The sequence below is a fragment of the Argopecten irradians genome, chromosome 12 (genome assembly GCF_041381155.1).
Source record: "Argopecten irradians isolate NY chromosome 12, Ai_NY, whole genome shotgun sequence".
Lineage (NCBI taxonomy): Eukaryota > Metazoa > Mollusca > Bivalvia > Pectinida > Pectinidae > Argopecten > Argopecten irradians.
The window spans coordinates 20,513,446-20,527,371 of NC_091145.1; the positions used below are offsets into that span (position 1 = coordinate 20,513,446).

Here is a 13,926-nt window from a genome sequence, read left to right on the forward strand (position 1 = left end):
TAGTTCACAGTCAGATATACTACATTTAGTATATTCATCCGTCACCCGATAATAATAATATGCAGTGTTTTGGTTTTGATATTGTCTCACATTCTGTCAACATTTAGTAAAAGTTACAGATATGTCCTCCATATATTCGTAAAAAAATCCAATGTTCAATAGCATGCTGCATAAAAGTAAGAAACGGAAGTTCCACGAGAGCAATATCTCTTAACTGGGTATCATTTTGAAATACCATACATGTACATACATATTGTTCGAATTAAGGCATTGCAAAATATTTTTACAAGACAAAAATCAGGGTCTTAAAAATCTAAAAAAATAAAAATAAAATTCGTGTACAAGCGATCGAATGCAAGAAACTAAATAGTTCTTGATAAAAGACAATCGGAAAATATCTTTTTCATGATGGATATTTTTGTATTAAGAGGCATAAGTGCATTACTGATGATAATTTACAGACAATCAGAAAAACTTTTTATAAAATGATTATGTACTGTGCCCATAGCAATCGACATTCTATTCTACATGTCTCTCTCATCACAGCAAAAGTAGCATGCTTCCCCATCGTCACAGCATCAACTAAGTATTGATCCTAACTACAATTGTACAGTATAAAAATGATCAAACTGTTCGATTAAGATACAAGTCTTAGTCAATATATAAACAAACATTAATTTATCAAATATGTAAAGTGTATATAAAAATAATAAAAACGGACGAATAGTCCCATTGAAAAGCAAAGCAGGAAATTCATTTTACTCATACATTCAAAATATCAATATTAAGAATGTTTATGCTATTAAATGTAAATGTAGTTTGTAAAATTAATCCTAAAGACAACTAGAATACCTTATAAGTCTCGCTATTCAAAAATGGTGAGTTACCCTATTCTCGATGTTGCATTTACCCTAATCACGGAAAAACTGACATTTTGAGTTTCTCTAATCATACGCAATTTTACATGCTTGATTCCAACGTCTGTGGATCTCTGTGAATATGAATTACGCTTCAAATTTGTGCTAATATTGTTATAAGACATGATCTAAGAAAAATATCCGTTTATTCTTTGAAAAGACAGTAAGATTTTCTTGTATTTTGTACCGTCGCTATGTTGATATGGATAACTGCAGTTACCCTAATCCGGTTCCCCTGTGATTTAAGGACGGCCTCCCGTATAAACGATGTCTTGTGTATGCAAAGTACATTATGCGTATTTTGGGAGACTGCAGTAAGTTCGTGTTGTGTATTCTTGTAGATTGGACACGATAATAATAATGATATGTATGCAATATTGTCAACAAAAATAAAGTCTATGAGGTTAATCATTTCTTTATGGTTTCGATATCAAACGCATGAAATATTACACAAAATCCCTGAAATCTATTGAAAACCAGCGATGGTTATATTTTAAATACAAAATATAAATACATATATTTTATGTATGATATTTACACTCAACAGCAGTCTTTTTGTCTGGTGCCTAAAATCATGTTTAAGGGAATGAATAGATATACTGGATATGCGGATATTGCTAATATAACGTCCAACTGCCCTTAATTATGATATTACAAGCGTTTTGTTAGCATGGACTTTGACACGATATTTGTACCTATAATATCCGACCGCGTAACACTTCGTTATAAGACCACATATATAGACAAACACAACAATGTACTAATAGTATTATACATCAAAGACGGGACGCGCACAGTGATTTGCACCACGGTGGAAACAGAAAGGCCTCGTTATACGAATTGAAATGTGCGGAATTTACTAGTGCATCGATCACCGATTTCCCTTACTGTGAAATTAGGGTTAGGAAGGAATGTTCCCTATTTTGGACTCAACCCCTTACTTATTCGCACACCAAATCTGGATACATCTAAAAGGAGAAGGATTCCTAAGCAACCTTTAGCAATGTTCTCTATTGTAGGTCCTACTCATCTGCCCCATGTTTGATGGAACTATTGAAAGCAGGGCAGCGTGTTTCGTCCGTGGTTCAATTCATTGTGAAGTACACGCGCCACATTTTTACTAACATGTTATATATCATATCTCGTATAACGAAAATTACTTTTCCTCAATATAAAATGTCCTGTTATGGATATGAATTTCAGATATATGGATTTCTTGCAAACGAGAGCTTTCGATGTTTTACTGAAATGCCGGATTTGTTAACGTTAGCGTGTCCTTTCCGACGGATTGTGTTTGGGGTACCTGATATGTGTCTTTCAGTTCGCCACCCTTCACTTGTTTTCGTAGATGAAGTATATAGGCCAACATCAACAGTATGATGACAACCAGAATCGCCACCGTTACCCAGAATGTCTTCATTGTGTAAATAGTATCTAAAACATAAATATTTTAATCGTCAAAGAAGACATACATTTCATTGAGAATGTACTGGTAAATATAGACGCATTGTAAATCATGTTAAATTAAATTTTCTAGAAGGGTGCAAAGGAAAGAATCTGCAATGTTCAATACCTAAATCCTTTTAAACTCTGTTGTACACATTGAAAAAATGATAGTTAGTTTAAAAATCTGTCACAACAATAGGAAACAATACAAGTGTTCTGTCAGTACCAGACTCGTCAGTTATGACAAAAAGACGTGTTTATGAGATGGGTTCCTATCTACAAAGTCGATAGTCTGATAAAAGTAAATACTCTTCATATAAAAGAATTAAATATATATCTCTAGAGCATTATTATATTTCTCGAAATAACTCGTGTACATTTGCATGTACTTACCGTCATTCTCTAACGGCTTTGGCTGGCATTCGCTATTTCCTGGGGCATTGGTAGGTAACATCGTGGGTTGTACACCAACCCTTCCTTCTGTAGGTGGAAAGTTGTGGCAAACTGGAAAGTTGTCCGGGGGCTGTGGTATACGGTCAAACGAATTATTGAGGAGAACAGCCATTCCGTCAACATTGTGGACTTGCATGTGACAGTGAAGAATCCAAAGCCCTGGATTATCCGCTCTGATCCGGATAACAGCATAACCACCCGCTGGTACAAATATCGTATCCTTCCGTGGTGGGTTGACAAGGTTAATACCTGGAATGTTACCTCCACCCCAGGCTGGGTCCCTCCAAGTCGCGGAATTACAAAAACTAGTCCTTTCATCACCAATCCCTTGGCAGTTTATTTCCTCGGATTTTGGACCTATGTAGCGACCCGTTGTACTGTTGTAATTACCATATCCAACTTTCATAACGTAAAATGAATATCCATGTAAATGAATGGGATGGAAACCACCTGTTCCTCTACCCATGTTAACAAGTACTATTTGGACAACTTCGCCGTGTTGTAGAGATATGGAGTGAGTGCATTCACATTCTTTTTCCTGACCACAATCTGCCTTGTCACAGGTGAATTCAATCTCGTTCGGTTGTGTAAGGGCTGATACGGAAGGCAATACAAGTTTCCTTCCATTTACAGATGCAGCACCAAACCCATCAGGGCCGGGGAAAGCGAAGTTTAGGAAAAGCTCCCGTAATCGTCCATCTGGCGCTACTGGTGCAGGGTCATTTACAGCCAATGCATTAAGCTGATCAACTGAGAGACAATCTATATGCGCTTCTACTGGGTAGTACAGAAAGGCACAGTTAATAACAAGGCATTTGTTGTTAACTGAGCAAATTTGTGGGGAACTTGTTGGCTCGCTCTCTCCTGCGTTTTCGTATCTCAAAATCGCATCTGCTCTATGGAATAGCCTGTCTTTTTCAATCTCAAGAGATTGCGCTCTGATCCAATAATTTCCATCAGGTTGGTCAGCAGTCAAAACAAAATCATAACGCTCCCCTGAGTGAAGGATGAACGATTCGGCTATAATAGGCTGGATATCGTACCCATCAGTTGCTACGACACTAATCAAATGATTATCTACTGATACGCGGAAAGGATGCAAAATATCTGCGTTTATGACCCGAAATCTATACCTCATTCCTCGTTTTACCCCGAAAACGCTCAGGGGTGTACCGTTGTGCTCGCCTGTAGTCCAGTTACTATAATAACGTCCTCGACCATTTATGATCACTGACGTCAACAGAACAGCCGATAGCATATCGCCATCTAATAAAAAAGAGTTCATCCGCAGTTCGCGTCCTTCATATATGCCACCAAGATATTTCAGTTGGTCCATATCCGCCGTCCAGTGGTGGTTCCATCCTTGAATCACTATGTTATGTTCTTGCATATTTTCATTTCGATCCCGAACTATTAACGCTCCGTAAAGCCCTTGTGTACGCTGTGTACCAACATGTGAATGATACCAATAAGTGCCCTTGGGGCGGGCAACAAAATCGTAGGTGAACTTTTGACCCGGCAGAATGGGGCACTGTGTCACAAAAGCTACCCCGTCCATCCAAGGGGTATCCTGTTGAGGCAGTCCATGCCAATGGATAGACACGGTGTCTGACAAGAGATGGTTGATGACGTGGACGACAAGTCTCTGTCCTTCGTACACAATGATAGGAGGACCAGGCAGACTGCCATTGGCTACAATCACAAGACGTTCATCTTCCCATCCATCGGCTATGATAACATCATCCGGTGTGATTGGTGTTGTGTTCTCAGGATCGGTTACATTGTAGTTGTATAGTTTCCCTTGGTATGGATATACTTTTCTATTTGTTGGTGAATTCCTCATCGTCAACTTTTGCTCTACGATCAGTGAGGTTTCGCACACCAGTTCATCCATTCCACATTCATAGCATTCTGCCGCACGTGAAACGATAAACAGGACCACAAGTGCACATGACAACGTCTTCATCCTAAACGTTAGATAATAAATGTTACGCAATTAAAAAAAGAATTAAAGAGAAAGAGGAAACTTTCAGTATTTGTAGACACATAGTGAATAAGCTAGGAGTCCTTACAGACATAATTCTACAGAAAGTACTACAAAACATGGCTTTTTATAGAACCGGTTTGTCTATATAGTATTTACATGACATTTACACGAAAATAGTAGCAAACAGACTATATAAACATCTATTGATCAAATCATTATTACCTTTCATTAGTTTACTATTAACATATTTTATTACGATCATTGTGTAAAAATTCAACCCTTTTCTCATTTAACGTCCTATTAACAGTAGCTCGAAGTACTCCAGAAAATATATAGCCAGATGTTCAATCAATATTGTGTGAATGTATTAGGTAATTATATGACTAGTTATACCTAATACTAGCAATATATACTTTAGTATCCAGAAAGCTAGGTCCATTTCCGTAGCTTACAATGTATAGTCATGCACGTACACTGTCCATTCTCATTTTGTTTTTCGAAGATAGGATGTAAGGACCATTTATATCAAATTCATGTCAATTACTCATGTTTTCTACATTAAATCTAATTTAATACTGTTAATACCCCGTCCCCAATATTCGCCATACTTATTGATGCTCTTGTAGTCTTAAACAAGTTTTAAACAATATCTTTATTATTATAAACTACTTCGATTCTCCAATAAATAATCAGCCGATATTCGGGAATAAGTGGTATTCGGGAGTACACCCCTGGTTTTGGCCATTTTTCTGACATAGGACAACGCCGGTCAAAAAAAATGTAAAACATTTATAAAAAAAGAGGCCGTGCGGTAATCGCACGGCGTCTGTTTCCAAAGGGCCGACAAGGCTGTAAATACCGACCGAATATATAATGCTAATCGGCCGATTATCATATGATGTCTGGGCGATAACCGGCCTATTCCCCGATATCGTATGAATATCGCACAGGTTTCTTACGGACAACGAAAGTTAGTTGTACCAGGCCTGGTTGAATGTCGAGCGATGTGATTGCCGACCGGATACCAAAGAAAGTTTCCAAGTGTCGAAACATAACCAATAAGTGCCAAAAGCAAGGACCAGCCGGACTCATTAGACGTTTGGGACTATGTATGTAATAAACAGCGACGTTACACAACTGTTTGGGTAATGTCTTAAATTTGGATATGTTTTTTATTACATTTTCGCTGTGAAACAAAAGGTTTTATGGTGAAAATATTTAAGGATTAACTTGAATAAATTTTTGTATGTTATGGAGATATAACACAAAGCGGTTTATGATGAGAGTACACTCAGATTTTTGTGTTTAAAAAAATCTATTCAAATTAACCCTTATAATTCAATTTAATAAAGATAATCTCTTCAACATTTAAAATTCATTTTGGGACTCTTTTGTCTATGAAATTATTACGCCGTCATCTCAGCCAACCAGAAGCGACGTTACCAACGGCGACGCCATTTTTCTCTTTATGGGCTGATAAAGTAAATTTTTAAGCCAATGAAAATGCTCGTAACAAGCAAAATTGAATTATAAACATATATTATTTAGTATTTTTTCGGAGGTTTGCAATAAAAAAAATTCTTGCACATTCTGACATTGAACAAACCAGTCGTCCTATTCCCTTTATGCTGAACGCCAAACCACCACTTTTATAAACAACTGGATATCTCGGTCATGGGACAGAATCCAGAGCCTTCCTCACAGGGGTGAGGGGATGTTAAGGAAGATAATATCTTCAATTTAATCGTATTTTAAGGTCAGTAGAGACAACCTTAACGTACTAACTACATGGTATATGTGTGTTGTCTCTGATCCTTTTCAGTGGTGTTACAGTAATTGGTTTTAACGAGCGTTTCATCAACCCGGTAATAGCGACGCATTGCCTTTTATATATTATAGGACGTTTATCGACAGCATACACAAAAAAATCCTCACTGAAGCATGAATAGAACAGCCAATCTGGCCACATTATACTAAAAATAAAAATGTATCATAACATGAAAAGAATAGCTAAGATGTGAAACATAATGCAAAATTACTAAGCTAATATTTATGAAAGCTATATGATAGCTGTATCCGCATCATTGGCTTTAAACAGCCTAGATGTTCTCAAAATCTGACTGCAGTCATGTTATGTATTCTATCTGTCTTGATATGAATTTAATGTGGTAAACTGATGTTCAAAGTGCATACACAATATGATCTTTACATATTTGAAGTCACCTTTTTCTTAAAGACATGCAGCGTTTATATTCGTAACTTACGTTTTAAAAGCCTGAAATCCTTCAAAATCATATTCAACCGACTGAAATCATATTGTGCAATTTAGCAGTCCCATCCTCAGAATCTAATAATGTTATCTGAAGTAGTTTTCTTGGTACCTTTGTTTCGCAGTAGATTAGTTATACTAACCGGACGACACTACTTAAACAGTTATTTCCCTTATAAAAGATGAAGGTGTGAGTGCAATAAGGTTCATTACTCGGGTTGCGTAGTATCTAGTCACATCTCTGGAATGTAGTTCAAGGGCTTGACGCATTCGAATCCCATTACTATGGATTGGTGGCGAACACCGCTAGTCAGTATCTGACACCGAAATACGTTTTCTCAACCGGTCGTTTTCAAATTGTCCTGAATGTATGTCAATTTAATCATGCGAGTTAAAAAGCATTATGATCGAATCTAAAAATAAATCCAGGTGTACTCTCCCGTTTATCTTAGTCTAGTGTTATGCCATATACATTTACAGCCAAGATTCCGGATTACACATGTACACATATATACAATAATACACAAGGATCCGGACATGGGCTGGATTCGTTATACGGTAGACGGAAACATCGATGCATCCGAGCCGGATTGTCGCTGTTTTATATAGATACGAAATTAAAAGTTTCACTTTTATTTCTATTAAAGTTGTATTGCTGCTAAATTCACTGTAACGATATGTAACTTAAACATTTGATATTTAAACATTGACATGTAACTTGATGATTTAGCTCCCCAAAAGCATATGTCGGCCTATAAGAGAGCCGAAATCTAGGTATTATATATTCCTGGTTTTGAATAAAGCGCCTTCAATCACCGCCATGTTCAGTGACTTCGGGTTTTGTCGGATTCCTAATCGCATCATGTGACTGACGTTCGACACGACCTGCACGTGGTGAGCCAGGTAACTAGCGTAAACGCACATGTGTTTGTTTACGTTTTCCTTCTGGCCTATATGAGCAAACCATGCTAGAATATGTCCACAGATTGAGTATTTGAAACATCCAATTTACACATTACCGTAAAATGTTGTGTGTATCAAATATTGTAATGTGCGAGCATTATTTTCTTTGTAGATAGAATCTGATGAGGTCGACCACATATTTTGTTGATGAAAAAATTGTTGATATTTTCTCTTGGTTTCACAACTCTCGTTTTACTTCGAGATTGTCGCGACGATGTTCGGAAGAGTTCGGAATGATTCGGCATCTTTCGAGCCTATTTTTCACGTGTACACGTTTAAAAGATTTTTTACTTTTATAATTAAAGATACTTCCAGTGCTGCAACTTTATAAAAAGTGGTAAAATTATAAAGTTTAAACCTCAGGAAGACGGAGAAAAATATGTATAACACTTCAAACAGTTTTCACTATGACCAAAAGAGCGAAAGTTATAGACCATACAACTTTAATAAAAGTTATGCAATAAATTGAATAGAAATAAATCATTTTTTTATCAAACTCGTGGCATATCAAATTATTAAACTCGTTTGATAAATTTCATGCCACATAGCCTCTCATGCATGATCCTCTATATATAACTTTTCCGTACTTCATATTCTTTTTCCAGAAGTAGTTATCAGTCTCACCCCGGAAGTTTTCAAAACAAATGTCGGACAACATTTTCAGTTTATGCGTTGATTTATCTTATGTAGCAATGCATAGGTTTGTGTAATAATTTATACTTCCTTTTTGAATTGTTATAATCCAATATACATGTTTTCTAAAGTATATTATCATCATGCAATGTGAAGTATAAGTATCCCAAACCGCCATTTTGTTTATGAGAATAATGTTTTATTTATCTTGCTTCTCTTGCCAGAAAAATACGCTTGTGTTGATCTTTTAACATTTCTTATATCACAGGGTTGTAATCTTGTCCAGATTTTACGAGATATATTGGGAAAAACCCCCATCATTATCGAGTATCGACTTTAGTCGACAACGGAGAAGAGGAAGGGCAAAATTCGTTAGCCAGTTTTCACCAACAATGAAGAAGATCCTGGCAAAAATAGACAACGGTACGGAAAGAATTTTTATTATACATGTACATGTACATGAACTTGCAATAATTTGAACTGCCAAACAAAAAATGTTATGTAGTTACCATCAATTTATGCTAGGATTTCCTAAACAAAATGATGCGTTATAGTGCTTATCATTTTCAGAAAATCTTGTTTATTTGATTAATTAACGTCCTGTTAATATAACCAGGGTCATGTAAAGACGGCCTCCAGTGTATGTGGTGTAAAGCATGTGTGAAGTGCGAGGTGCATGTTTTTGGGAGACCACGGTATGCTCTTGTTGTGTCTTCTTGTATAGTGGAACTGTTGCCCTTTTTAGTGTGCTATATCGCTGAAGCATTCCGAGCAATACACCCCACACGGTAACATTAAACTGACAACGAGCGAACCAGTTGTCCCACTCCCGGTATTAGGAGGTTTATTGCTAAACAGGAGCAAAATCTACCATTTTTATAGACTTTCGTATGTCTCGGCCAGGGGACAGAAAAAGTGAGGTGGTATCAAGGGAGACGTTAGGAAGAAGAAAATAAATTAGTAATAAAGAAAAGATCCTATATTTAGTCCCCTTTTACGATAATGAAATAGGGGCAGCAGGTACAACTCTAACCCCCTTCAAAATCGTATGGAAAATATTAATATTTGAAGGAAAAATAAAATCTTGCATATTTGTATATAAGATGTAAAATGGAACCTTGGTGTACACTCTACGTGGTTTATTTATTTGATTGGAAAGTTTTCTAACGTACAAAACCTCACCACTATGTTATGATGGTAAATACTCCCGGCGCCAAAAGATATCTTCTCGGCCTTTGTCAATACTCTTTCATTTAATGTGTTAGTGTCCTTTATGTTGTCAGTCTGATCCTAGTTAAACAAGTCATAGGTTAAGTGTGTGGTTACTCGGGCAAAGGGCAAAATGTGGTAAAAATATGGGTCACTTAAATTGAAGTAGATAAACGTTATTTTCAAAGTATACTTACATAAAACTTATAATGAAAAGGCACCCTATATTAATGCAAAAATAAATATTAATTCAGTAGATAATTTTACATTAAGGTGTCTAAAAAATGCTTCAATATGGCATCACTACCCGGACAGCAGTATTTATGTAAACATATCAAATTTGTCAAAAATGCCAAATGCATTGCATGAAAGTGTTTAATCTTAACTTGAAAAAAATACCTGTTATTTTTTGTTCAATTATTTTGTTTAAATCCTGCATGAAGTGGAAATAGTATATATGTATGACATGTAATATATGGAGTATGGAGCGTCAAAGATAAAACAAAATAAAACAAACTAGTCATACACTTTATTCTATATTTTATACATATATGTATTTGTGATAATTGGACAGCAACACCTTTAAAAATTCCAATATTGGTAACAAAATAGTCAACGGAAATGTGAAAGCCATGCAATCTGTAGACTTGTTCAATCGCCAACTACAGACAATAACTTCAATGTCTTTATTGGATCAACATTACAAATGAATATGGTTTTATTTGTATGTATTGTGCCACTATTTTGTTTAGTGATATAATGTAAACCGAATAAAATTGACGAGAAAGAGTACCAATCAATCTGACGTTTTGTTTTAGTGTCCTGCAAATTAAACCATTACCAACGGTCTGTAAAGATCACCTCAATACATTTTCCTAATTATATTACAATGATAATGACACCAAGATAAGAGGATGCTTGTTCCTGACCTGGATAATGCTAACTGCGTCTGGTAAGGTTATATTATGGAGTTGCAGTGGAAATATACATCATATTTTTTTTATTGCTCAGTTATTTAATTGTTGTAACGTTAAAGGTCCGATAAAAGAATTGAGTTTCTTAGAAATAGCAATAACATAAGAACATATATATCGATGGTCTAAGATGAGGTTACAGCAGCAAACAAATGCAAAATTTCTTGCAAAACCTATTTTACCCGTGAAGATTCATTTTGCTGTTTTGTCGTCATGCGCAGTGGTAGTTAACTAACGCGCGATTTATAATTCATAAACTTTATTTATCTTGCATCGATTACGAAACAAGTTTTACAACTTATGTAAATCACTCTCGATGGCCCGGATGTAAGCGCGCGAGGGATCTTAGTGTGGGAGGAAACCGGAGTGTCCGGAGAAAATCCAAGTGATCGGGCAGGTGACCCCTAACCTTTTCACGTCCGTGCCGAGGATCGAACCCCGGCCGGCTAGGTGAAAGGTAAGTGGCTTAACCACTACATCACCCGATCATGCGCGATATTTAGGACGACAGCGTGAAATGTAAGGACGGCCTCCCATGTTTGTGGTGTGTAGTGTATATGAAGTGCAAGGTGCGTGTTTTAGGAGACTGGTGCGTTCGTGTGGTATAGTGGAACTCTTGCACTTTTATAGTGCTGTATCACTGTAGTATGCTGCCAAAGACACCAAACGACGCACCCCATCCGGTCACATTAATCTGACAAAAGGGAACCAGTCGTCTCATTCCCGGTATACTAACCGCTAAACAAGAGCAGAAACTACCAATTTTATAGATTTTGGCGTGTCTCGGCTAGGGGACAGAAACATGCGAGGTGGGTTCTTGGGAGACATTAGGAAGAAGAAGAAAAGATAAGATCCTAAATTAAGTCGCCTTTTACGATCATGAAATAGGGGCAGCAGGTACAATTCTAACGCCCTACAAAATCTTGTTGAAAATAGTAACATTCGATAGGGAAACAGAGTTTTGCATAGCTGTATTAAAAAAACGTAAAATGGAACCTTGGTGTACATTCGATCATGCAATAGGGGCAGTAGGTACAATTCTAACGCCCTACCTGCAGCCTCACATGTTACGGTGTGTTTTGGGAGAATGCGGTATATTAGTGTTGTGTCTTTTTGTATATTGAAACGCTTGCCCTGTTTATAGTGCTATACCACTAAAGCATGTCATCAAAAACACCAGGCAATACACCCGGTATTGGAACGAAACTGATAGGTACGAGTCGAAACGATATAATAACAGATGAGATAGGATCCAAGATAAAGCAATTCCATATTTTCTATAATTAACCTTGTTTGTTATAAGTTGTTATAAGTTATGTTCTAACCGAATTTGATTTGATAATTTTACAATTATTGGCTAATCAATAATGCCCTGTTTTCAATAATGAACATATTGACAACAACTCACTTTAGCTCCAAAACAATAAAAGTAACAAAGGTCATTTGGTACCTTCAGCAACATAATTATTTAAAAACTGCACAGCGACATTAACAATTAACAATGGCCTGAAATTACAGAAAATGTGCAAAGCCTTGCAGAATTCATTTTCAGGACTTTATAATGGAGCAATTGAAAATGACTATTGCAGCGGCCTTATTGTCATATTGACATATTTCTAGTTTTCGAGGGAACTAATTTTGATAACAGTATATAAGCTCGCACTTATGGAGTCTGCAACATGAGATTATCATTATCGCTAAGACGGACAGCCTTTTTAACAGCCATTGTCCTTGATCGCTGGTATGAGGTTTAATACTACCATATCGAAATTTTATATATTCCTTGTTGCCGGTATATGTTTCGATAGTCAATCATTAAGATCTACCCTATGGTAGAATTATGGCCAGTTAGTATGACGCCGAATTCTTCACATGTCAAACTAAATGTTTATACTGTGTCATTGATAGGCTTGTTGTATACGTAGGTCGCTATTTATAGCATGGCGCACCCTCTATTGTCCAGTGTTATAACTGTTATGTACTTAATCTTTACTTTATTACATTCGGATTTACTAGTCAAGTTGGGCAATGGTTACTTCTTTCACATAAACGTGTTGGTTACACAAAAATCAATTTTGGAAATGAAATATCAACGGAAATGTGAAAGCCATTCAAACAATTTATTCAATTTTTTTCTAAATAAAAAAGGGTTTTACATCCTTAATATTTACATGACATTTTTGCTAACCAGTTTGTTTAATGTTCTACCTTAGCTTATGCAATTATCTCTGAAATTATGGTTAAATATCTGACTGTAGTACAGGGTTATGTAAGATACTTAGATCAGGTATTATACACCCAACGTATCTAATAAGCATTATAACTGCATACTTCCAACCTCTCACAAAGGAAACATGTGGCCAATAAATTCCTATTACCCGAAAGCCACGCAATAACCTTTACAAGTAATAGCAACGTACGACTAACGAAAATATCGTTAATATAAGTGTTATATAAGATAAACGGACACATTTCTTTATTTGTAGTGAATAATATAATACGTTAAGTAATCCTGGTGTAATGAGTACTTTAACAACATGAAAATGTAGTAAGACATTAGTATTATTAACGCTAAATGTTTTACGTGATGTACTCACCTGTATCCCCCTAGCTTTCCACAGACAGTATGAGTGGTGACGGGACAGAGTCGGCTAAAATACTTCCCAGTAAAAATTACTGTAGAGTGTGCTTTCATGCGTAACAAGGTCACCCATGCTGACATTTTTCTGTCTATTATGCATTTAGTATATCAATTAACAAGGTGTTTTACTCTCAGGTTCTGAATGTCCTGTTTCGACATGGATCAAAGAGCTTTTGAGATTTTAAAAAGTTAACAAATCTCGTTTCAACTATTAAAGAATTATACCTTTTTACAACGGTTTTTTTCTTTTGAAAATCTTACACAATTAAAATTCATGAGATGAGAAAATTTGAGAATATACATCTAACTAACATAAAAAGGGAATTAATAAAAAGTAAATTACACCTCAAGGAGAGCCCCTTATTCTGTGATCAAACTAAAAAATGTAAAATATACCTAAATGTAAAATCTGCGTTGTCCCTTTTGCATCATTC

The 13,926-nt window shown here is 36.1% G+C and overlaps 1 protein-coding gene across 2 annotated transcripts; it reads right to left on the reverse strand.

Annotated features, from left to right (window-relative positions):
- Positions 1–13,519, reverse strand: LOC138336067 (uncharacterized). 2 transcript variants are annotated; one of them, XM_069285350.1, is made up of 3 exons: positions 13,449–13,519; positions 2,757–4,783; positions 1–2,351 (listed from the first exon to the last, which is right to left on the reverse strand). In XM_069285350.1, exons 2-3 carry the CDS (start codon positions 4,780–4,782, stop codon positions 2,158–2,160), a joined length of 2,220 nt encoding a protein of 739 aa, XP_069141451.1. In that variant the 5' UTR covers position 4,783; positions 13,449–13,519; the 3' UTR covers positions 1–2,157. The 2 variants fall into 2 exon arrangements, with proteins under 2 accessions (XP_069141451.1, XP_069141452.1); XM_069285351.1 differs by lacking the exon at positions 13,449–13,519 and adding an exon at positions 7,068–7,434.
- Positions 13,520–13,926: the final 407 nt, after the last annotated feature.